The 25544-nt window shown below is 41.3% G+C and overlaps 1 protein-coding gene across 2 annotated transcripts in view; it reads left to right on the plus strand.

The window, feature by feature from the left end:
• The window catches only part of LOC145406001 (ciliary microtubule associated protein 1A-like), an 80186-nt gene that overhangs the window by 25254 nt on the left and 29388 nt on the right, over nt 1–25544 (plus strand). For both annotated transcript variants that reach the window (XM_080277187.1, XM_080277188.1), the window contains exon 2: nt 13965–14073. In XM_080277187.1, the coding sequence (XP_080133313.1) occupies nt 13965–14073 (109 nt within the window). The remainder of the gene's footprint in view (nt 1–13964; nt 14074–25544) is intronic.

A 25544-nucleotide genomic window follows, 5' to 3' on the forward strand; every position in this document is an offset into this window, starting at 1 on the left:
ATGATCTTGTTCTCTCCCTGTTAATGAGTTCTCTTCCTGTTAATGTTCTTGTTCTCCCCTGTTAATTATCTCGTTCTCTCCCTGTTAATGATCTTGTTCTCTCCCTGTTCATGTTCTTGTTCTCCCCTGTTAATGTTCTTGTTCTCTCCCTGTTAGTGATCCTGTTCTCCCCTTGTTAATGATCTGGTTCTCTCCCTGTTCATGTTCTTGTTCTAGCTGTTTTTTTTATTAACAAGGTAAGCGACAGCCGCATGTTACTGGTGTTCTCTCCCTGTTAGTGTTCTTGTTGTTCATTTAGTGTCCTCTGAGCCTCCTTGTTCTTGTCCTCTTCCTGTTCCCTGCTTGTTTTCGCTTTCCTTCCTGGTTATCGTTCGCTGTTTTCTGTAGTTCTGTTTGTTTCTGGTATTCCAACTCTCTCTCTCTCTCTCTTTTATTATCATTTGTTCTTGGTCACCTGTTCATTTCTTTCCATCGTTCATATTTCATTCTTCTTCTCTCCCTGTTCTTCAATACTGATCTCTAATTGATCTTTACATTAATCTTTCTCACCTAATCATTTCAGCCATCTAATTCTCCTCTTTCTCGCTGACCTTACTGTGTTCTACGTTCATATCTTCTCGTTCTCCCTTTGTTCTTGTTCTTCCCCTGTTCTTCCTGACCTCCATAATAACACTGCCAGCAAGTTAACGTCAAGGTGGATCCATTAAAGAATAGACTTTTTCTCTGATGCCCAATATGTACAAGTGTAATTTGCTAAGGAATTATTAAGCTGTAAATGGCCAACGCTTGATAGATGACTCGTGTGTGTGTGTGTGTGTGTGTGTGTGTGTGTGTGTGTGAGAGAGAGAGAGAGAGAGAGAGAGAGAGAGAGAGAGAGAGAGAGAATCGCATAAGGAAGCAGGGTACCAAAAATTACACACAAAGTTGTTATTATGGTGAGAGAGAGAGAGAGAGAGAGAGAGAGAGAATCGCATAAGGAAGCAGGGTACCAAAAATTACACACAAAGTTGTTGTTATGGTGAGAGAGAGAGAGAGAGAGAGAGAGAGAGAGACTGCATACTGATCGCTATTACATGTTTACAGTTTGCATTCATTTCACATTCATGCAACAAAAACATTTATCAACGCCTATTTATTGCCTTGTACCCTAACTCAGCGTCCATGTGATAAATGTAATTAATTCCAGGTGTATTTATGTTGCCCAGGTACACCCGCTAATTATACCTGTCTCCCCAGTCCTATCTCTGCTTCGTTTACTTGGTCTGGCTGGCGGTAGAGTTGATATGGGGGTCAAGATAAGGAGTGCTCGTGAGGTGCCTAACTTTATCACGGTTTGGGGTAAAAAGTAGGAGGCGTGTTTGCATTTATTGTGTCTGTATGTGTGTGTGTGTATGTGTGTGTGTGTGTGTGTGTGTGTGTGTGTGTGTGTGTGTGTGTGTGTGTGTGTGTGTGTGTGTGGTTGTACTCGTGAGAGGGCGTCTTACTTTATCACGGTTTGGGGTAAAATGTCGCTGTGTTTACGTTCGATTCCTCTCTCTCTCTCTCTCTCTCTCTCTCTCTCTCTCTCTCTCTCTATGTATGTATGTTCTCTCTGTATGTGTGAATGTATGTAAAACGTCACGGATGGTACAGACAAAATCTACATTAATATTTGATCAATCCAACTTCAACTTTTTCACCATGCGAGTTTCTCTTAAGCTTATTATAATCTCCAACCGTAAGAAAAAGCGTAATATAAAAATACTTCCTGTAAGATTCCCATTTTGAACAGATCAGCAATGAATTTCCTTTTCCTTTTTTCAATGTTTATTTTCCTTTCATGTTTTCTATATTTGTTGCTTTGGCTTATAATTCTCAGTTGATAATTTTTCTTCTGTTGCCCCAATTTTCGTTTTCAATTCTGTTTTTCTGTGATGCTCCAGAGTTGTCTATATTCACTCGTCTTTTTCTTTTCTCTTTTTCTTTTTGTTTCTTTGTGTAACGCTCCATATATGTACTGTATTCGTTTCCCAGCTGTTGGGTTTTGCATTTTCTTGTTCATTTTTTCAGTATTGCTCCACAGTTGTTTATATTCACTCACCTCTTTTTTTTTTCTTTCTTTTCATTCTTTCTTATTTTACTGTTCCATATTTGAACTGATTTTTTTATTCCCAGCTGTTTGGTTTTGCCCATCCTTTAAAAACTAATCCTCGTTCCAATATTTTTTTTTCTTATGTTGCCTATAGGTATGTCTTTCCTTTTGTCTATAATCCTACACATCCTTTTATATTTAATTGTCTCTTTCCATTAATTCTTTCTTTTTACAGCTCTCCATATTTATACTCCATTCGATAGTCAGTTGCTTGGTTTTGTTTTGTTTTTTCTTATAATCCTGTATTTCATCTTATGTTTAACAGTTCTTTACCTTTGTTTCCTTCTCTCTTTTTCACAACTCTCCATATTTTTATTCCATTCGATCTTCAGCTGCTTGTTTTGGGCTATTTTTTTTCTTATAATCCTACATATCATCTTCTATTTAATTGCTCTTTTCCTTTTTCCTTCTTTCTTTTTTTTACAACTCTCCATATTTTTATTCCATTCGATAGTCACTTGTTTGGCTTTGGCGTGCTTCCAGACTCCACCCAATATAATTTTCTTTTCTCCATTTGCCTGCAGTATTTCCTCTTTCCTTTTTTTCGCCCATAATCATCCACACATTGTACATACTTAATTGTTCCTTTCCTTTCTTCCTTCATCTTTTTCAGTTAAATTTCAGATGTTTCCTGCTTGTCACTTCCATTTTTTCTATAATCATCCACACGTTATGTAAACTTAACTGTCCTTTTCCTTTCATCTTTCGTCCTTTTTAAATTACGTTCCAGATGTTTCCTGGTCGATAGTCACTTGTTTTGCTTTTCGCGGGCATGTAAAATCCACTCAATGTCTCTACCATTCTCGTTATACATTCTCTCTCTCTCTCTCTCTCTCTCTCTCTCTCTCCCTTTGGCTGCGAACACTCCACCCCATATCTCGTACAATTGTCCCACCTGTTTTTCTGTGGTCGCCCTCAAGGATATGGGCGGCAAAAAACGGAATGGATTTTGGCTTCCTGTTAACGTATATGGCAACAGGTGGGCGTGGGCGTCAGCTGGGCGTAGAGGTGAGCCGGAGGGAGTGGGGGGTGAGGGAGAGCTTGGAAATAGAGTTGCGGAAAATAAAATAAGTCAGCTTTTTTTCTTACTTCAGCAATTATAAAACTCTTACATGATAATCTGGAAAGCCTCTCTCTCTCTCTCTCTCTCTCTCTCTCTCTCTCTCTCTCTCGATGAACAGAGGAAGGAAAAATAAATTACATATACACAACAGAAAATTCAGACTACAGGTATACTTATAAAAAAAAATAACAGGTGGACATGAATTACTGTAGATTAAAGTTTGGGGAAAATTATTTGTAGTTATTTAGTGGATTATTATTTATGTCTGCAGTTGCATATTTAAAAAGCTGCAGTCAGTGCCGTGTTGCAACCAAGATTTTTTTTATTAGGCGATGCGAGGAAAGGTGTGTGTGTGTGTGTGTGTGTGTGTGTGAGAGAGAGAGAGAGAGAGAGAGAGAGAGAGAGAGAGTATCCTATCTTCCCTTATCTTGATGCATAAACGAATCCTTGCAAACACACCCTTAAATCTGAAACCCTTCCAAGATTACGAAAATTCGGAGTTATTCTTCCTGCATAAACGAATCTTGGAGAGGAAAATATTCGGGGGTATTACTGTTATTATTATTATTATTATTATTATTATTATTATTATTATCATCATCATCATCATTATTATTATTATTATTATTATTATTATTATTATTATTATTATTATTATTATTATTACTATCATCTCGACTCCGATGACGTGTTTTGAATTTTACTTTCGCTTTCCTCATGATTATTTTATTTAGCTTGGTTGTTCTTTCTTTTCTTTTTTTAATGGAGACATTAGATGCATCCTTCACTCACTCCCCTGTTACAAAAAGGGACTTGGAAGTGTAGGGGTTAGAAGCAGGAGACTTATACAATTGGAGACTTGGAGGGGTTAGAAGCAGGAGACATATACAATTGGAGACTTGGAGGGGTTAGAAGCAGGAGACTTATACAACAGGAGACTTGGGGAGGTTAGAAGAAGGAGATTTATGCAATAGGAGACTTTGGGAGGTCAAATACACGTACAGCCTTCATCTTCCCTCCACTACCAGACTTTTTCGATGCAGGGAGGTTAGATAGGGAGAATTTCAGGACTGGTTAGATTTGATGTTGCCTTCACTTACCCTTCTACTACAAGAGATTTTTAGAAATAGGAAGGTTAGATGGAAACTTCATTAATTTAGAACAGGAAAAGTTAGAGACAGCCTTCATCTACCTCTCCACTACAAGAGACTTAGAAGTAGGTCAGATATGGTCTCGTCTACACTTCCAGCACAAGAGATGTACCCAGAGCTGAATAAATGTATGTGTATGAGTGAATAAAATAAACTACATCATCTGAGGGAAGGGTTTAATCGGATGCCTGAAGCGTGGGCGCCATTATCCCAGACACTAGTTGACTCGACAGCTTTTTTTTTTTTTTTACCTCGCTACTCAAGGCTGTTGCATCCCCACAAGGCAATATTAAAAGTTCACTATCATTATTATGACTGAAGAAAAAAAATTATAATACAGGACATTTGACGTTGGCCATGATTATCGTATTAACACACACACACACACACACACACACACACACACACACACACACACACACACACACACACACACGGCTATTATGAAGGAATCAGGGACGTTAAAACATCGCTAATCCTCGCGTTATGGCAAAAAGCTGCCATTAAAATAAAATCATGGACATCAACAGTTCGCTGATCACCATATTTTGACAAAATAAAATCTACTATAACAACACCAGGGCCATTAAAACTTGTGCTATGATTATTACAACGAAAAAAATAACAATAACAATAATAATCAAGAAGTTACGGAGGTTTCTCAATCACACGTCAGCACAACTGTGAACACCCAAGTCCTTATAAAGAACAGTACCGTAAGCTTATTATTAACCTGGCCAGTTAACACCAGATGAATGTACTCACCACTGGACCCCCTTCCCCTCCCCTCCATTCCATCCCCGCTTCCTAACACGCTCAAGGCTTTATAACACCTGTATTTACTAGCCACTGGACTCCCTCCCCCTTCCCTCCACTCCATCCCCGCTTCCTAACACGTTCGAGGATTTTATAACACTCGCAAGGAGATTGAACAAGTCAGCCACGAGGTCTCCCTGAAGTGAATGAAATTTGGCGGCTAACTCACTTTCCTAAATTTCCACCGCTCTTTCCAGACATTTTTTTTTCTATAATAAATGAAATCTCTCCTATACTAAAGAGTTAAAGTATATTATCTTCAGCCGACAATAACTGTGAGACGAAAAATAAATATCAGTTGGAGTCAGGCTGAACCAAAACAGAAGACGATCGTATGTAAACAAAGATGATGCCGCCAAATATGAGGAAATATTTAAATTTTCGCCTCAGTTTTTACAACTCTCATGGTCGCGTCTCCTTCGGTATTTTGTTCGAGCTAACGCCAGACGATTTTATTCAGCTGAGTGATGGCAGTGTTATAAGTAGCATGGTAAGCTTCATAGGTCCTCTTCCATGGCAATTTTTTCTGCTTGTTGCGCCTCATCAGTGTTGTATGTTGTTTATATCGGTTTAATATCGATAAAGGTTGCATCAGTAACATACAAGAGGATACTGCGATGCACTGTGCAGGATAAATCGCTGTCGAAGAAGTGTTGCGAAGTGTTACGAAGTCTGCAAAAGACACACGTAAGTCCCTGGGTCCTAACATCTGGAATGTTCATACTGCCACCACTAACTCCCTCAAAGTGGGGACAACTCTAGAATTCTATCCCAACTAACACCAGGATTTTACTTACCTGAGACAGTTCTAAGGTTCTGCGAATGATACATATGAATGGAGTTTACAATGAGACAGAATAAACCCTCGGCGGTGACAAATATTGAGCTCAGAGGATATCAGATACTTTTGTAGGCGAATTGTCGATACAGATATTGAGCTGATAACAGGTATTACAACATGTGAATTGTGCAGATATCTATAGCCCGACGCCTAAGTCCCAAGTTATACTACAATAGCATAATATATCCATCACTGTTAATTATGGATGGATTAATAATGAAAATACATCACTGATACATAAATACGGAAAATAAATAACATACAGTAGATGAAAAGAAACCTCCGATACAATAAAAAAAAAAAAAAAAATCTCATTTGTAAGCTTTAAAATCCGGAAATTTTCAGAAATGTCAATGAACGAAATGTCTGTACACTTTTCCTAAACTTTACTTTGGCATTTAATGTGAACTTGTTAAATCTGATGAGTTATCATGCGTAGATATATGAAATATAGCACTTTTTGTAAATTTCGGTCCATACTATTTTAGAATATGAAAACTTTATATGTAGATGTGAAAAATGCAATGGCATTTTTTTTAACTTTTGTACTTTTTCCCCTTTAATCCCTCTGTGCAATTATCTTTTTATTTTTATTTTTTCCATAGTGGTAGGTTCTAGCGACCATCATCCACTCACTTGATGTAATGCTGCCTACTTCTTCCTTTACCGTTATTGTTCTTGTTCTGTGTCTGTCTTCCTCTCTTCCTGTTTCTCCCAACTTTCCCATCACATTATTGCTCATCTTTACTATTCAGGTGGCTTCACATTGAGTGTTAAGCCTAATAGTTTCCTGTAAGCCAGGAAACCATTTACAACGCTGGATGGTAACCATATAACCAACCCATACGTGTTCCCTACGTGTCAACAAGTGGGTCGGCGGAGGGTTAGTGCCCCTCCCCGTAATATAACTATCTTAAAGACATACGGGACTGTGGCGTCTGGCTATAGATAGACAGATATATGTCGGGTGAACCACAAGCACAAACAAATCAGATGTAAACAAAGGTGATGCTTAAAAGGATGAAGAAATATATGCAGTTTAGAATCCACCAACCTCATTAAAAGAATAAACAAATAAATAAATACTCGTAAATACTGGGCAGTGTCACTTAAAACAGACACACAACGATCATAATATGTAAACCAAGGTGATGCCAAAAATGATGAAAACATACTATGCAGTTTACAATCCACCAACCTCATATATATATATATATATATATATATATATATATATATATATATATATATATATATATATATATATATATATATATATATATATATAGGGCAATATCGCTTAAAACACAAACACAACACGATCGGATGTAAACACCAATGATGCCGCCAAAAACAGGGGACATAGTTTCCATTTTATCTACATTCACAGGCTCTAACATTCTTACATTAGATACAGAATAAATATAGGGTGGAGTCGAACCAAATCAAGACGAAATTCGATCTAACGTACACAAAGATGATTCAGTTCAGTGATGAAGTAATCTGTTTTTAAGCTCTATTCCTTAAACAGCGACTCATTTTTTACTACACAAGAAATTAAAATCTTTCTTCTGTTTGGTTCTTCAAATAATTAACTTCAGCCATCAATACAACAACTTTTTATAGAATGGTAGCGATATATATTTTTTTCTTTAACTCCGTTCTTCAAGTTCATTACAGATTTATCGATCACCCTTTCAGTACGATAACGTCTGCTATATCTGGTGACCCTAAAATTATTTTATTTAACTCAGAGAAGACGTTTCGTAGCAGATTATAAACAAGCTCCAATAATCATTTAAGTGGGAATTAAGATGTAATTTTATTCTGTTCCTTATGCCACCAGACGATTTTTAACAACTCAAAGATCTTTCTGTGTGTACTTCCATCATTATATTAATCCCTTATGTCAGAGGACGTCTTTAATTTACTCTTGTTTCCGCCAGACGATTTCTTTCATAGGGGGTTTGATCACAGTTTTCATTCACCCCTTCACAACTAGGACACTCTTATAGGCAAATGAAAATCGTCTGGGGAAAGCGGGAAGAATATCAGAAATAAGCCCTCAGAATGAAAAAGAAAAAAGCTCAGAATTAGTAAACAATATTATTCAAGTAAGCAAAGTGGTAGGTGAGAGTGAGGATGAAGGTAAACAGTAGTGTAGTGTAGTGTAGTGTAGTGTAGTATGGGTTGCGTGATGGACCAACCTAGCTAGTCTGGGGTTGTGTAATCGATAGGTCGCCTCCTACACCCACCACACCACCTCCTCCCCAGCCTACACCCACACGCTCCACCACCCTCCTTAAGCCCTTTTTTTCATTCTGTTCACACTGCCTTTCCTTTTCCTTCCTTTCCATATCCACCTCTTCCTCCCTCTCTCCCACCTACGCCCACTTCACCACCTTTCCTCATCCTACACCCACTCCCTCCAGCACCCTCCTTACGCCCTTTTTACATTCTGTTCATACCGCTTTTCCTCCTCCTCCTTCTCTTCCTTATCCACATCCTCCCTCCTTTCTTCCTCCTAGGCCCTCTACACCACCCTACCTCATCCTCCTATCCCCTTCACTACCTCCTAGTCCTTTCTTGCATTCTATTCACACTGCCTATCCTTTTCCTTCTCTTCCTCCTACATCCAACACCCTCTTCTTATCCCTCCCTAACCCCATCTTGCTTACTGCCTTCCTGCCTAAACCTTCTATCCACCTTGCCTAGATTTTTTCCTCCCCCTCTCCTCTTCATCCTTCTCTCCTTTACTGCCTTCTTTTTTTCTTGTCATCCTCTCCCTCCTCCTCCTCCTCCTCCTCCTCCTCCTCCTCCTCCTCCTCCTTACTGCTTTCTTTCCTTCTCTCCACCTTGCCTATCGTCCTCCTCTTCTTCATTGTTTTTTTTTTTCACTCACCTTTTTTCTTCACATCATTTTCCTCCTCCTTGATTTTTCTCTCCTCCTCCTCCTCCTTCTTCTGTTTACAGTTCGATTATCTACATACATAATAATTTAGTTCCATTAGCCTCTATTTTCCTGTCCACAAATCTCTCTCTCTCTCTCTCTCTCTCTCTCTCTCTCTCTCTCTCTCTCTCTCTCTCTCTCTCTCTCTCTCTCTCGTGTTTTTGTATGTGTTTTCATGTGCGTGTCGGTATGCTCACATCTGAAGGAGATTGTGTGCGCGTGCCGGTACGTGCATGTAGCCTACATTGGTGTGTGTGTGTGTGTGTGTGTGTGTGTGTGTGTGTTAGTAAAAGTGAGACTATGTGTACGTTCTGTGATAGTGATTGGCTGTATGTGTGCCGGTATGTGTACGTGTGGCTGTATGTGCGTGTGTGGGCCTCCTCCGTCCCACATGCAACACACACTATTGACACGAGCGAGGAGGTAGAGGGGAGAGGTGGAGGGAGGGGGGAGAGGTAGGCAAGAGGGAAGGAAGAAAGGGAAAAGGAGGTGGTGGGAGGGATGGCGAAAATGAATGAGAGGGAGACAAATACTGTGGAGATTTTGAGAGAGAGAGAGAGAGAGAGAGAGAGAGAGAGAGCACAAACCCTGAGTTCCTTTCCAGGCGGCACTCCCTCCATATTCACAAGCAGATTTGCCCTCTACTTATATAGGTTCAAGAATAGGATAGCAAAAGCGAAAAGGAGGTGGGAGGGAAGGTGGGAAGGAAACAGGAGGTGGTTGGAGTAAAGGGGGCGAGGGGAAGGAGGTGGAAGAGAGGGTGAGGATGTGTGAAAGGGAAGGTAGGAGGTGGGAGAGAGGGGGTGAAGGTTGGTATTATAGGGAGGGAGGGAGAGAGGGAGGGAAAGACGGAGGAGGAAAGGAAAGAGGGAAGGCAGGAATGTTGTGGGATTTAAAAAGAACTTGGTGTGGAGGCGGGAGGGAGGAAGACGGAAAGGAGGGAAGAAAGGAAGTAAGGAAGGAACTGAAAGAATGATAAAAAGGAAGGACAATGGAAGGAAGCAAGGAAAAGAAAGATGAAAGAAGGAGGGATAGTAAGGAAGGTGTGAATGAAAGACAGCATGAAGAGGAGGATGGAAAAGAGTAATGGATAAATAAAATCAGTACCAAGAAAGGAGGAGGAGGAGGAGGAGGAGGAGGAGGAGAGGTAATTTCAAAGGAGCGTGAGGGGAAGAGGGAGGGAAGGAGGCAATTTAATTTATATATAAGATCACCACCATTCAGATTCCCATCTTTTTATATTTTCTCCTCATTCCCTGCCATTTCACACACTAAAGCTCTGAAAATATGACAAAACACAAGGCGCAGCACACGCACGTTGGCACAAACACTACAGCAGAATAGACAGAGAGACAGAAAAATAGACAGATAGATAGGCAGACAGACAGGAAAAGGCAGATAAGACAGGATCGATGCAAACACACTCTTCTTCTTAAACATCCAATCTTTATAACATATTCCGCCTACCGATGGATTTGTGTGTGTGTGTGTGTGTGTGTGTGTGTGTGTGTGTGTGTGTGTGTGTGTGTGTGTGTGTGTGTGTGTGTGTGTGTGTGTGTGTGTGAGAGAGAGAGAGAGAGAGAGAGAGATGGACACCCCTTGACCCCTTTCTTAGGTCATATAATAACAGGTATAATTAACGTCTTATTCATCACCTTAATTAAAAAACACCAAGACGAAGCAACAAGGTAGGGGAGTGTGGTGTTTCGTCGTCGGGGTCGTTACTGAGTAGGGACAGACGGTGGAGTTTCGCGGAAGGAGGGGTGGTTAGTATGGAGAGAAGCACAATAAGGATCTACTGTTACGTCTTGGGCACCCCTCACAAGACGCAGCGTAAGGCAATGGACAGAACGTAATTAAGTGTAAAAATCAATGCCATTCTTTTCCCAGTCTAATTTTGCGTCAGAGATCTATTTTGGTCTGGGTGATTGTGCAGTATTTTATGCCCCCCTTTCCCCCTACTTCTCTCCCCTTTCCTCCCCTCCCCTCCCCTCCCCCCTCTTGTCTCGTCTCCTCTCTCCTCCCTCTCTTCCCTGCTATTCCCTTCTCTTCGTCTGACCCCTCCTCTCTCTTCTCCTCCCCTCATCTCTCCTTTCTTCCTCCACTCTCCTCCCCTTCCCTTTTTCTCTTCCCTCTTTGTCTCTGTTTCCCTTCTTCTCTCCACCCATTTTCTTCGTCTTCCTCCCTTTCTCTCTCTCTCCCTCTCTCATTTGTTTTTTCCCTTCCTTCCCCTTCCCTCCACCCCTCTAACTTTTCCATAAACTATCCTTCCCAACCCCATCCACCCTTTCCACTTAGCTCCTCCTTCCTACCATTTTCTCCCTCCCTCTCTCTTCCTTTCCTTCCCTTTTCTCTTCACCTCTTCCTTACCCTCTTCTTTTCCCCCCTTACTTCCCCTCTCCTTTCCTTTTCACTTTTCACTACCACTTTTTCCTTCCCTCCACCGTTTCCTTTCTTTCTCTTCTTCTTACCTTCCTTCCCCTTCCTCTCTTCCTCCTCCATCACCATTTCCCCCCTCCCTCCTCTACATCCATTTCTCCCCCTCCCTCACCATCCTACCTTTACTTCCATCTTCCAAGGTTCAGCACTATTCCACTACCCTTTCCTATACCTAACCCATCTCCTCCATTTCTCTCCCTTCCTCCATCCCTCCCAGCCACCATCCCACCCTTTCTCTCTCCCCCCACCCAACATCTATCCCCTGCCCCCGTCCTTCAGCCAGCCAGGCAGGGGGCAATCCCCCCTAATTTCCTGCAGTCCCCCTTAATGCTCTTGCTCACGAACATACCCACACCAGTCTTACTGCTTTCACTCTTTGCTTTCTGCTTCTTTCTTCTTCTTCTTCTTCTTCTCCTCCTCCTCCTCCTCCTCCTCCTCCTCCTCCTCCTCCTCTTCTTCTTCTTCTTCCTCCTCCTCCTCCTCCTCCTCCTCATCATCATCATCATCATCATCATCATCCTTCTTTTACTATTATGCTTACTCTGATATCTTTCCAACCTTAGGCTTTTCTTTTCTCCTCCTCTTCCTTCTTAACCTGCATCTCCATCTTTTCTTCCTCTTCCTTCTCTTTCTCATCATCATCATCTTCGTCTTCATCATACTGTTTTCCTCTTTTTTCCCCTTCAGCTCCAGACAAATAACTAACTTTACGAGGAAATACTGCATCAAATCTCATACTGGGCACGATATTCCAATATGAATTACGAAGACTGAATTTGGACAGACAGATCCAAGCACCCACCTATGAATATCTGGCTTACACACACACACACACACACACACACACACACACACACACACACACACACACACACACACACACACACACACACACACACACACACATTTTAGACATGAAGCTATAACACCCACTCATGAATATTTGGCTCAGACAGAAAAACAAACACAACTTTCAATACTGGTTTACTCTGACTATTTAGTTTCAATGATAAGACACTGATAAGAGGCTCTGTACGGAATATTTGGCTTAAACAGACAAACCCATGAGAGAATATCTAGTTTAGAGAGAAAAAAAGACAGTAACCCAAGGAAAACCATTGCTGAATAACTATGAAAGGAAGTAATAGTTCTCAATATTTACTTTAGATAAATAAAACCAAAAATGAAAGTCTGATTTTGGTACAGGCCGACAGACTGATCAGAGAGAGAAAAAAGTAATCCCATTTTGAATATACGGTTTAGACTGACAAAAACATACTTTCTTTCTTCTCTTAACCTCACTGACAGATGGCCGATGCTGTCAACTGCTATATGAGGAAGCAGGGAGGGCGGGGTTAATGTTGACTTGTAGGAATATGTTAGTTAAATCTTTCAGTAGGTTGACGTCTTATAAGTGTTTACTCCCAAGGCGGTGGCTCAATCGGTAGAGAGGTGGCCTGTAGTCCTAACGGACCCAGGTTCGAATCCCGGCTGGGGCAGGGAACAGTTTAAGGATTTGAATTTCATTAAATCAGGCTTTACTGATCTACCAGAAGACCCGCCGACATGTCGTAAAAATACCCCCGCTAATACCAATACACCAGTCCTGTATGAGACAGCCCTAGCATGTATTCAATATGGACGGTGGGTGTTAGCGCCGAAAGTGGTGACATGTAGAGGTGTATGGTATGTAGGAGGACTGCTGGGCCTTGATAGCAGGCTATGAAGCCTATGCCCAGAGTCGGACACATAAAAATAAAAAAAAAATGATTTTCTCTTTAGTACAGGAGAGAAGAAGAGATGTTTTAGGATAATAGGCTTAGAAACTATGGCCAATAACCCCTCAATGACTTCTATTATTTTTTTGTTACTCTATTTTTATTCATCTAAAGAAAGATTACGGAGCTACACGTGTCCTTTCAGTACCACGACGCCTTCTGTATTATATTTCTCTTTCCGTCAAACGATTTTACTCATCTATGTAAGGAGAGACGACGGAGATACAAGCGTGGGATGCGGTGTATGAGGTGTTGTAATATGCTAATTGGTTGCAGGCTGGTGTGTGGGAGTAGGTGAGCTCAGGTGTACGTGTCTGTGTATGTAAAAGCTGACGTAATATTGGTATAACTGTACTCGCCTCTGCCTGTTTTGTGTGTGTGTGTGTGTGTGTGTGTGTGTGTGTGTGTGTGTGTGTATGTGTGTGTGTGTGTGTGGAGGGATATGTGCCTGGTCATGTGCTTGTATGTAAGTATGTTTACGTATAAGTGTATGCAGCGGTGTCCATGTGATGGTACTCCTGTAGAGTACCTTGGTCTTGGTCATGTCTTGGTCAGATATTTGTAATGTATACATACATACATACATATATATATATATATATATATATATATATATATATATATATATATATATATATATATATATATATATATATATATATATATACAGTGTGTGTGTGTGTGTGTGTGTGTGTGTGTGTTACAACTAATCATCCTATTTGTATTGTGCTTTCGAGTGAGCGTTGAAGTATTGTTATGAACGTGTTTAAGTGTTGCTGTTGTTGTTGCTGACAGATGGGCGGCCAGACCAACGGTGTATGGACTCCCACCAAGCGCCGAGGACCCATTGCGGCAGAATTCTCCAGTCCTGGCCCCGCTGCTATCGCCCTTAAATCATCCATTGGTAAGTATACTTGTTTTATGTACAGATAAGAAACTAATATTATATACCTTTAGCTATAATCCGGCACAGTGAGTTACAAGTCAACTTATGGGGACAAAAATGGATGCTCAAATAAATTTTAGCCGAGAAGAGAGGAATCAGGGCTCGCCGAACTATACAGTTGCCACCTCTGTTTAAAGCCACAACTAAAAAGACCCACTTTACCTCTTGGATGACGAAAAATATTACACAAGCTCCTTTTAAAGACAGAAAATTGTACTGTCTCTGTTTTATGGTGGTAGGGTAAGGTTTAAGGTCATTCTGGGCATTAAAATTAGAGGTTAGAAAGTTGAGACGGAGGGAGGACTCAGGGTAGCCATGTTTGTTTATACAGCGATGCGTTTTTGTTTTATCTAGCTCCAGTTTTGGCGGGAGTGAATGTGGGTCGTGTATAATGCCCTCAAAACGGGGCAATAAATTAAGTGAATGAATTAATAAAAGCATTAACATTCACCTAAGTAAAATAATAAGAAAGGAAAGTAATGTAAAGAAGGTTAGGAAGGGAGACAGGCAGGAAGTAGAGATGCAATGGCAGGCAGTTAGGTAAGCTGATGTACCGTAAGTTAAGCAGAGAGAGGAATGGGGTTAGACAGGTGTGCACGGTAAAGCAGGTTAGGCAGGAAGGAAGTAGGACAGGTCAGAAGGAAGGAAGGAAGCAAGAGTAAAGAAGGGGAAGCAGAAAGAGTAGTTACAACAGATGGTAAGGTAAAGTAGGTTAGGTAGGGAGGAAGGCAGAAGGTACGGAAAGTGGGATTAGGCATGGAGACAGATAGGCATGCAAAAAAGTTAAAGTTAGGATAGGAAGAAGGCAGGACAAGTGTGAAGACATGTAGGAAGGTAAGGTAATGTAGGTTAGGCAGGGAAGGAGGCCAGGTGTGATGGTAGGGTAAATGAGGTCAGGTAGGGAGGAAGGACAGGTGTGATGCCAGGAATGTGAGTTTAGGCAGGGAGGGATGGCAGGTGTAACGGCAGGGAAAATGAGGTTAGGTAGGGAGGGAAGACAGGTGTGATGGTAGGGAAAATGTTGCGAGAAGGAGGGGCAGCTGTGATGCTGGAAAAATGACGTTAGGTGGGGAGGGAGGCCAGGTGTCATGGTAGGGAAAATGAGGTTAAGTAGGGAAAGAAGACAGGTGTGATGGTAGGGAAAGTGAGATTATGCAAGGAGGGAGGGCAGCAGACAGAAGGACAGGGAGAGTAACGAAGAGGAAGGAAGGGAAGGAGGAAGGCAGGAAGGCAAAGAGTCATAGTAATGCATGTTCACCAAGATCTGTTTGTTCAAGGAAGAAAAGGATAAGAGAGAAAGTTTTGTTTGTCTCTCATCCCTAGTGCAATAAATAAACAAATAAGTAAATAAAATAAAACAAAACTAGCCATACGGAGAAAATCACTAAATTAAAGTCACACTGCAGGGAGGTCAAAGGAAGGGAAATACATAATCTTCCCATCTGTCCTTCCTCCTAAAAAAAAATAAACACTGGCTACGAGGAAAAACATCGTATATTATTTCTGCAGGAAGCACAGGGAGTGAACAAATGCGGAATATTCTCATGTATCTAGTTCTTCCTGTGAAACGTATATTCCTTCAAAATTACCTTAGTTTCGACGGGAAATATTATCGTAAGTTAGGTCTGTAGGTCTCAGGTGTTCAGAAAGCCTCTCTCGCTAATATGGAAGCTGCAAGGTTGTGTTTATGAGAGGGGACAGATGGCCTGGTGGACTACTTCTGAGAGAGAGAGAGAGAGAGAGAGAGAGAAATACAACCAGGTGGTCCTAATTTAATCACTATCATCATCATAACCTCATTTTCTATCATGAAATACGACGTGGATAGTAATCATCATTCATAATACACACGCACACACACACACACACACACACACACACACACACACACACACACACACACACACACACACACACACACTCTCACTCACTCACTCACACACACACACACACACACAAATATATATGGTGACAAATGAGAGAAAATAACACAGAATTCCCAAATGCCACACAAAATTTAAGAGTGCTATTTGGTAAGTGACAGAAAATAGTACCTACAAATGTACACAAACAGCCTACTTACCGGTACTCCACAGGCACAGAAGTACAAGAAAATTACAGTACAGCAGATGCCTCTCTCCCCCACCCTCCCCTCCCTCCGACAACTAATCTTTCAGGAAACTGGGTGATGCAGGGCTGAAATAGCAGAGGAAAATTTTAAAAGATAGCCAGAAATTAATACCAATGTTTATTATTAAGGAAAATGCAGTTATAAAGTACATTAGTAAAAAATTAAATCTGTGTTTCTTGGGGCTATTTTTTATTTATTTATTAATTTTTGTATTTGTTGGAGAGATTTACATGCATGATTTTAATGATTTTGTAGTTGTGATCAATAGTTCCTTTACACTACCTTGAAACCTTGTCTAAAGCTAGTGAAATCTTTCGAAATGTAAAGAGAGAGAGAGAGAGAGAGAGAGAGAGAGCATCCGTGTTTTACACCCCCACCAACCTATCCTAAGTGAGTGTGAGAAGGTGAAGGACTTGGTCAACCTATTATACCCTTACCTGACCTTACCTGCCAGAGATAAGAGAGGGGGGAGGGTAGTGAGGACAGTGAAAGTGCTGGTAGTGGTGGTGGAAATGACTGTGATGGTGACTGTGGTGAAAATGGTAGTGTTGGTGGTGGTAGTATATGGTGGTAGTTGTTAAAAGTAGTCGTGTTTTTGGTGTGGTGGTAGCAGTTAGTGGTCGTGCTTGTGGTGGGGGGTATTGTTAATGATGGTAGTAATGAATGGTAGTTGTGGTAGGTAGTAGGGGTCGTGGAAATGATGGTGGTAGTGATGATAGTGGTAGTAGTAAGCCGGTGAAGGATATTAGCAGTGATGGTGACGGAGGACGTAAGAAAAGAAAAAAATAAATGTCATGGTGATAATAAGGATGATGAAGCTATTGTAATTATAAGTGTGAGGTGGTGGTGAAGGTCATAGTTATGGCAGTTGTGGTGGTTATAGTGTTCGTGGATACTGATAGTGGTGGTGGTGATAGTGTTCGTGGATACTGATAGTGGTGGTGGTGATAGTGTTCGTGGATACTGATAGTGGTGGTGGTGATAGTGTTGGTGATGCTGGTAGTGGTGGTGATGATGATAGTGTTAGTGATGCTAGAAGTTGTGATGGTGATGGTGTTGGTGGTGTTGGTGGTGATTGTGGTGGTGGAGACAGTACGAGCATCCTTCAACTTGGTGGTGGTGGTGGTGGTGGTGGTGGTGGTGGAGCTGGGTCAAGGTGAGGGAGTCCACCTTCCACCTCACCCCCTCAGTCTTACCCATTTACCCATTCACTCGTATATTTTTACCTATTTATTCTAACCTTCCCACCAGCTTAACTATCAGTCTTATTATTATCACCACTCATTCATGCTTCCTACCAACTTACCTATCAACCCTATCCTTACTTACCTACCGATTCAGTCTTACCCATTTCCCCCACTCATTAGTATATTTTTACCCATTTGTTCTAACCTTCCTACCCACTTACCTACCTATCCATCCTCTTCTCACCCAATTACATGCTCAACTTTACCCATTTACCCATACATTTATATATATTTACCCACCCATTCCATGCTTCCTTCCTACGTACCCACTGATTTCTTACCCTACATACCTACCAACCCATCCTACCATCGCCTAAGCTAGGCTACCTACTCACCAGTTCCAACCCATTTAATCTGTTACTTTCCTATTTACCCTATAATTCTAACTCACTTATTCTTACGTATTTAACTACTTATTATTTATCCCATCTGTTTCATCCACCCTAATTTCCTCTGATTCCTTGGCACTGATCCCTACTTACCTATGCACTTTCTTCCTACCAACCAACCTACTTACCTACTAATGCACTTCCTACCAACTAACTTGCCTACCTGTCTGTTATAATCTTAATTCCTTCCTACCTACCTACCTACCTGTCTATGCTTAGCTGCTCTTAAGTCACCCCCTACCCACCTACCTGTTCAACGTATGCTATACTCAGCTTACTTCCTACCTACCAACCTCCCTGCCTACCTACCTACCTATCTGGCTATATTATACTCTTCTTACCTGCCAGCCAACATACCTACCTACCCACCTGCCTAGCTACATGTATATGCTACAGACTTTACCAGCCAACCTCTCTTCCTACATGTCTATGCTACAAACTTCATTTACTTCCTACCTACCGACCTGTCTGCCTACCTACTTAACCTATGAAGTTTACTTGCTGCCTACTTATGTTTCCTTACTGCCATCTCTAACCTTCCTATTTATCGTCGCAATTATTTTCTTTTTATCATAAGCCTGTATTACAAACCTATCTTCCTTTTGAACATAATCTGCGTTTCAGTAGTCTTAACTGACACTTTTTCTTTATCTGTCTATCTACTTATCTGTATCTATCATTGTTTATGCTGCCCATCACTGTCTTTACTCCTTCCCTTTCTTCTTTACACATCTCTTTCTCTCTCTCTCTCTCTCTCTCTCCACCGGTCCAAATACTCCTCTCTCCACTTCCTTTTTTGCCCTAGACACCCCATATTGGGAAAAGAAAAGGTTTTCAATAGGACACGAGTGGATATCAGTGGTAGTGGTATATGCAACAGTAGTAGTAGTAGTATTAGGTGGTTGTGGTGGTGGTGTTAGTAGTTGTAGGTGGTGGTAGTGGTGGTGATGGTGTTAGTAGGTAGCATCAGCAGCAGCAGTAATAGTAGTAGTAGTAGTAGCAGTAATAGTAGTAGTAGTAGCAGTAATAGTAGTAGTAATAGCTAGTAGTATAATTTATAGCTATTAATTCAACTTATCCCTCACACCCACACATCATCCTAATATATTTGTCACTTTTATCTGATGCGACTCACAGATTTCACTCCGTACTGGTTCCATCTTCCACCCATACACTGACCTCACTCACCAAATAATCTTGTTCGTGTACGTTATGTGGCATCTTCCTTTTTCGGCGGCCACGTGAACTCCAGCACAGAAAAGACAAACGGCATAATGAGAGGGAGAGCTGGGGTGGAAATGCCCAAGAAGACGCCATATTTGGACGAGTGAAGCATGAACAGCGTAGGTAGGGAAGAGTTATTAGCCTGGAGTTAGCGTGGCTTCTAAGTGAATAGGGATGGGGTAAAAATTTGTTAGGCTAATGGGTCGTAACAGTGATGGATAAGGAGGGAAGACGGGGGCAGGTGAGTGAGGGAGTGAAGGAAGATTTTGAAGTTAACATGATTTCTAGATGGATACGGATGGTAAAACATGGGTTAAAAATTTGTTAGGCTAATGGGTCATAACAGTGATGTATTAGGGGTTAGAACGAGGGCAGGAGAAATAGGGAGGGAAATATGTGATGGGGGAATTATGAAGTTAACATGGGTTTTAAATTGATATGGATGGTAAAACACGGGTTAAAAGACTGGTAGGCTAAAGGGACGTAATTATGATGGACAGGGAGGGCGGACGTGTGCAGGAGAGGGAGAGGAAGGAGAATGTGACGTCACGGAGTCGCCCAGACTGCCAGAAGGGTGACTCACTTCGCCGTTGCTCCTGCCGTAACACCTGCTTCATATTTTCACTCATTACTCCCTTCCTCGGTCTCCTCCTTGGTTTATAAGCATCTGAAAAGCTTCACCAGGCTTTAAACAATATATCTGGGGCCTTAGAGTAGGATTTAACATGACAGTATGGATAAAAGATGTTGAATTGTCGAGTGGAATAGTAAACAAAAAGACCCTGGCGTTGGCGTTCGGGTTGGCGGCCTTGACTTCGGTGGGTCACGATGCAACACTTCCTCAACATCTGACAATATCGATGACTCATTAACGTTAACCCACTCCTTTTAGATACGTATGGGCCTTAACAAAGAGATGGCTGGAAAAATTGCCAGCTTTAAGGACTCTATGTGAATGTATGAAGAATCCGAAGCCAATTTCTACACCGTTCAAACCTGGCTAAACGTTTCATCGTCAGAGCAGCGGCGCACGCTCAAGTCAGCTGTGTAGGCGATCATTGGTATGCCCCGCGGGTTATGTATGACCTTGCTGACGTGTGTGCGTGTGTTGGTGTCAAGACCTGGGTGTGCCATATGCAGTGTGTGTGATATACTTCCTGGAGGTTTAAATTTCGCTGGATAAACTCTCTCTGTTCTGGTGTGGGATGGCAAGCTTCCAGCTCCTGTCAGCATCACCAGACTCTGGGCTTCCGTCTAGCATAGGAGCCTTCAATAATACTTCTTAGCGATTGACTTTCCTTGTTACGCCTGAATATCCTTTGTTTGTCACTTATGTCAATAGTAAAAACACGTAAATAACACAAGAATATTTAACTTTAATATGCAAATAATGAAAATCGAAACTGTGCCACTTGCAACACCTACGGACAGTATTCTTTGTGGCATCAGAAGCTTCGTGGAACTTTCAGCGAGTATTATGACATCTTGATATTCTCTTTTGTATATTCTGATGCTTTCATTACCGACTTTTTCCTCAGTAACGTACTAGAGAATTTATAATTATTAGGTACAAAACAAACCGCAAAGGAAGACGTGCAAAAAAGAGCCTAAGACCACGTTCTAGTGAGCTTAGGAGCTTACGAGGAGTTTAATATACCGCTGTCTTCCTCGCCTATGACATGTTAATATCATATTTTGTCGATACACAAGAAAATGGAAAAAGGGTAATATGCGAAGCTACAAAAGACATCATATCTCTGCCAACGCCAATTTACGATTCATTGCTGTAATTTTTTTCCTAACTGACGAATACCTCACGGTTTCACATAGTAAATTAATTCTACGGTCTTAGACTAACCTATTAAACAAAATCACAGGGCGCATACCTCCACCGACATCAGTGAAATTAATTAGTCCTCTTCGAGTCTGGATTCACCTCAAAATCTAAATACTTCCTTGACTCACTGCCGAGGTAACCACATGATTTCACTGAAATCCGATTACAACTTTTTGAGCTCTTTTACGCAGACACACCGACACATGGGTAAAAACAGACAGGACCTCCGTCCAGTTTCGTGATGGAGGTAATAAATCGCCGACTAACAGCAACCAAAATATGAATTTGTAATATGCAAAATAAATCGCTAAGGAAGAAATGCCAGGGAGCCTGCTAAGCCAAAATACGACTGGGTAGACAGCGTTGCCTTGGAATGTCAGGTAGTGTGGTGAGGGTTGTGGTGTGGGCAGAGCGTGGGCAGGACTACCAAGGCTCAACGAAAGTCACCACACCACCACTACCATTCCCACCGCCATGTCCATTTTAGTACACACGGTTGGTTAGCATTTTTCAAGGATCTTAACCAGTTTATAGGAAGAAAACGTCTCCATGACAGTTAAATATTATCTTGAATTGTTTAGTTTTTCGTGTTTTTCACTTTAATATTCACTCTAGTTTGGTACCTGTGTGAATGAGGACAAAAGTACAAGCAGTCGTTTACACCAAACGTAACTCAAGAAAGGAAATATGGTGGGTCGGCCTCTTGAAATGGTTGTCGATACACCGGTGGCAATATTATTTGTCGATTCACTGAAGTGGCAATATTATTTGTCGATACACTGAAGTGGCAATATTATTTGTCGATACACTGAAGTGGCAATATTATTTGTCGATACACTGAAGTGGCGATATTATTTGTCGATACACTTAAGTGGCAATATTATTTTGGTAGTTCTGTTCTTCCCTGAAAATTTTGGTTTCTTGAGATCTTCCTCATGTTTCCATACCCAAGAAATCTCATACCGCAGGACAGGCCGACGATTATTCTTTCTCATCTTATAAAATGAACATACAAATGTGACCAAAATTGTCACTGACAATGAAAGGTACAAATGGTCATGGGTAGTCACGGTTTTTGTGCAACTAACATATTTCCAATGAGTAACCAGATGGGATTTAATCCCCGAGCAAGACAACTATGGTCATATAGCCCCGCTAGGTAACAGGAGCGCGCTACCACTCCCGGCACGGCAGTCCCGGGCGAGGCTCGAACTCACGACCCCTCGGCCACGAGCTCGACGCTCTACCTCTGAGCCACCGTGCCCCAATGAGTAACCAGAAAGCAAACATGGGAAGCAAAGACGGAATACAAAAAGAAAGAAGCACAATAATTCCTTCAGTCTGATGACTTATTTTATTCCCCTTGTCTCCATACGATTTTAGTAAACTTTCGGATGATCTGCAGTGGTGTTGGGGTTAACCAAGGCTATAACTACCCCCTCTCGGTTCGAAAAGTTTCTCCCATGCTGAATAAAATCGTCTAGAGATAATACGAATAACATAATACCTCATGGGATTGAAATGGTAAAGCGCTGTGGCATGCAACAGGATAACAACACGGAGGTGGGAATAGGAGAAAGTTGGGAATGGCCTTTGACCTATAGTGAAGTAATGACAACAGCGATCATGTTACGAAATTATTAGGATACTGGTTAACCTCAGTGTTCAAGGATATTATAATCGAGTCGGGTTGTGGTTATAATTCCTTTTACTATAGCGTGTTTAGCCTGACAAAGATCCCTAATCCCTTTCAGCCCAGTTAAAGCCAAGTGTAGTCAGGATGGAGAGATTAATTATAGCTCTTTTACGAGTACCTTAACTTGGCCTAAATATTCGTTCTTTTGCGGCTTACTTCACATAGCACAAGGGTAGAAAATGACAATACTGTGGCTGAACATTCTATCCACAGAACTTCGTCGTTATTTGCATTACATATTACTGTTAATTTATTGTTACTGCTGATCATTCAAGATGGATATATGACAATTTTAGGTCAAGTTAATGTAAAACGAGTATAGTTACCATGAAGACTCATTCCGACCTCATATCTAAGGTTCACTGAATTTCACGCAACCATTCCTTCAGGGCTTTTCTAAGCTGGATAAAATCGTCCTGTAGAAGCAAGAATAGGTTAAAGAAAATACCTAATACTAATAAAAAGAAATACATACGGTAAATGTCATGCCACTGAAGGGTTTAAGGTGCAGCAACAAAAGACACTATCACCCTCCTCGCGCCCCTGACCTGACCTAACCTAACCTAACCTTGTGACTTCGTAGGCTACCCGCAAAGGATCACCACGTCATAATAAATACTCTGGGTACGTAAGTTATACCAAATTTACACAAGAGCAAAAATACCACTCACTAGTATTATTAACGGCTGTGCATATACGAGTATCACGTTCTTTTATGATATTCCACAGAGATATATTTTGAATAGCTATAACGTACTTAGCTATACATCATTTCTATTTATTGTCACGTATGCAAATATATAATCTAAATACCACGTACATGTGCTAATAAATTCAGATACCGGTAATGTACACCTCGCATGTGTGCATAATATAAACAGCAAACCAATACTGTACTAGAATGCCGGTGTATTCATTTCTTAGTTACTGGTAGCGTGTGTATTATGCTTCGTAATTGACATTTTGTGCATAATTGAGTAGAAAACAGACGATTTGATGCTCGACTGAACAGAAAATCGTACTCGGGTTATTCTGGCCAGTTACAAGTTTTTACTAGATCGGTATTGCCCACACACCCCTCCACTGCCCACACACACGACTACACACCACTGCCAACACTTCTTCCTCCCCTGTACAATCTGCCCGCGATTCCGACCTACTGCCCACACCTCCATCGGCCCCATCTGCCAAAATTTAATGTTCAATGTTTCACAGTCTTCCTGCTCACCACCCACTGCCAATTCATTTACCACTGTCAGCGTTTCTTCCCACCCGTTCACCGCTGCCAACACTTCTACCCATCCATTTGCCACTGCCCACACTTCTACCCACCCGTTTACCATTGCCAACATTTCCGCCCACCCATTTACCACTGTCAGCACTTCTATCCACCCATTTACCACTGGCACAACCTTTCTGCCCACCCATTTACCATTACCCACACTTCTACCCACCCATTTACCACTGCCCACACTTCTACCCATCCATTTATCACTGTCCACACTTCTGCCCACATATTTACAACTGCCAACACTTCTGCTCACTCAATTACTACTGCCCACCCATGTACCACTGCCCACACTTGTCCACTCATTTACCACTGCCAACACCTCCCCACTAACCCATACAACACTGCCCACATCTCTTTCAACCCACACCCACCTTCTCCTGTCAGTGTTTCCGTCTTGTTTAACCCATTATTCAACCCTCACCTTTTCTTACAAGTTTTCCTTATATATGAGTTTGCTCAGGGACTGCTGGCAGTAAAGTACCGGTATGTTTATCCAGAGTCAAAGTTCTAATGAAAATTACAAACACTAAAATAAAAGTAAGATAAGGAATATATAATATGCCAATCATATGGAAACTAATAGCTAACCAGAGTCGTATACGTCCATACAAATACAGAAATACAATCTTTAAAGACGCTTCAACCCCTTACAGTTCGATGACGTTTTACAATATTCTTGCAACCTCTAGACGATTTTATTGTTTAGGAGACTTGAAACTTGGATGGATTAGTTATAGCTTTCATAAACTCGTCCATAACAGAGAAAGGTCAACTTACCGTTTCGGCAACCATGAATTTTTTTTTTTTTTTTTCTTCAGTAGATCGAATTTAACCTTGAAACCTGTAGCAAACCAACCGTTTCCAAGTTATCCACCCCCCTTCTTTTCTGATGACAAGGGGACTGGTGGGGAATGGGGGTTTTTGGGTGGGGGAGCTTGGCTTAAAGGGTTAATTTCCGAAAGAGACTGATAAATCGTAACACAGCAAAAAACAGAAATGTTTCCTAACAGGGGGCCTGCGTCCCTCAGTCTCCTAGACAATATTATCTATCTCATCGCTTTCTAGCCTAACCTTCAAAATGCGAAAATTGTATCTTATTTTTTTTTTTTTTTAAATAAAATGAAGGCAGAAACAAGGCGAACCACATTAAACACACAAAAATGTTATTCTAACTGGGGGCTGCCCCCCCAGGCCCCCCCTGAAATCAGCCACCTCATCTCGTTCAAATGACTGGGCACAGGGAGGAATGGATGAAAGTTGCGGATGAGAGAATAAAAGAGAGAATGAAAGACTGGGACACAAGAGAGTGGAAAAGAGAGATGGAGAGCAAATCAAGTTTGAAGATCTACAGAGAGTGGAGACAAGAAATTGGAGGACAAGACAGCACATATGACAATAAGCAAGCATCATCCATACTATACAAGTGCAGGACCAACACTTTAAACCTCAATGACAGGAAGAGATTTAGTGGTAAAGAAACTATGTGCAAGATGTGTGAAGCAGAATACGAAGACCTGAAGCATTTCCTCTTATGGTGCCCCGGATATAGTGAAGAAAGAAAATTGTGAAACTACAACAGCCATATTTGGAAAATGAAGATTATGTAATTGGTGA

This window comes from Coenobita brevimanus, chromosome 69, assembly GCF_032717465.1.
Source record: "Coenobita brevimanus isolate Jiangsu-jjx chromosome 69, ASM3271746v2, whole genome shotgun sequence".
NCBI classification, from domain to species: domain Eukaryota; kingdom Metazoa; phylum Arthropoda; class Malacostraca; order Decapoda; family Coenobitidae; genus Coenobita; species Coenobita brevimanus.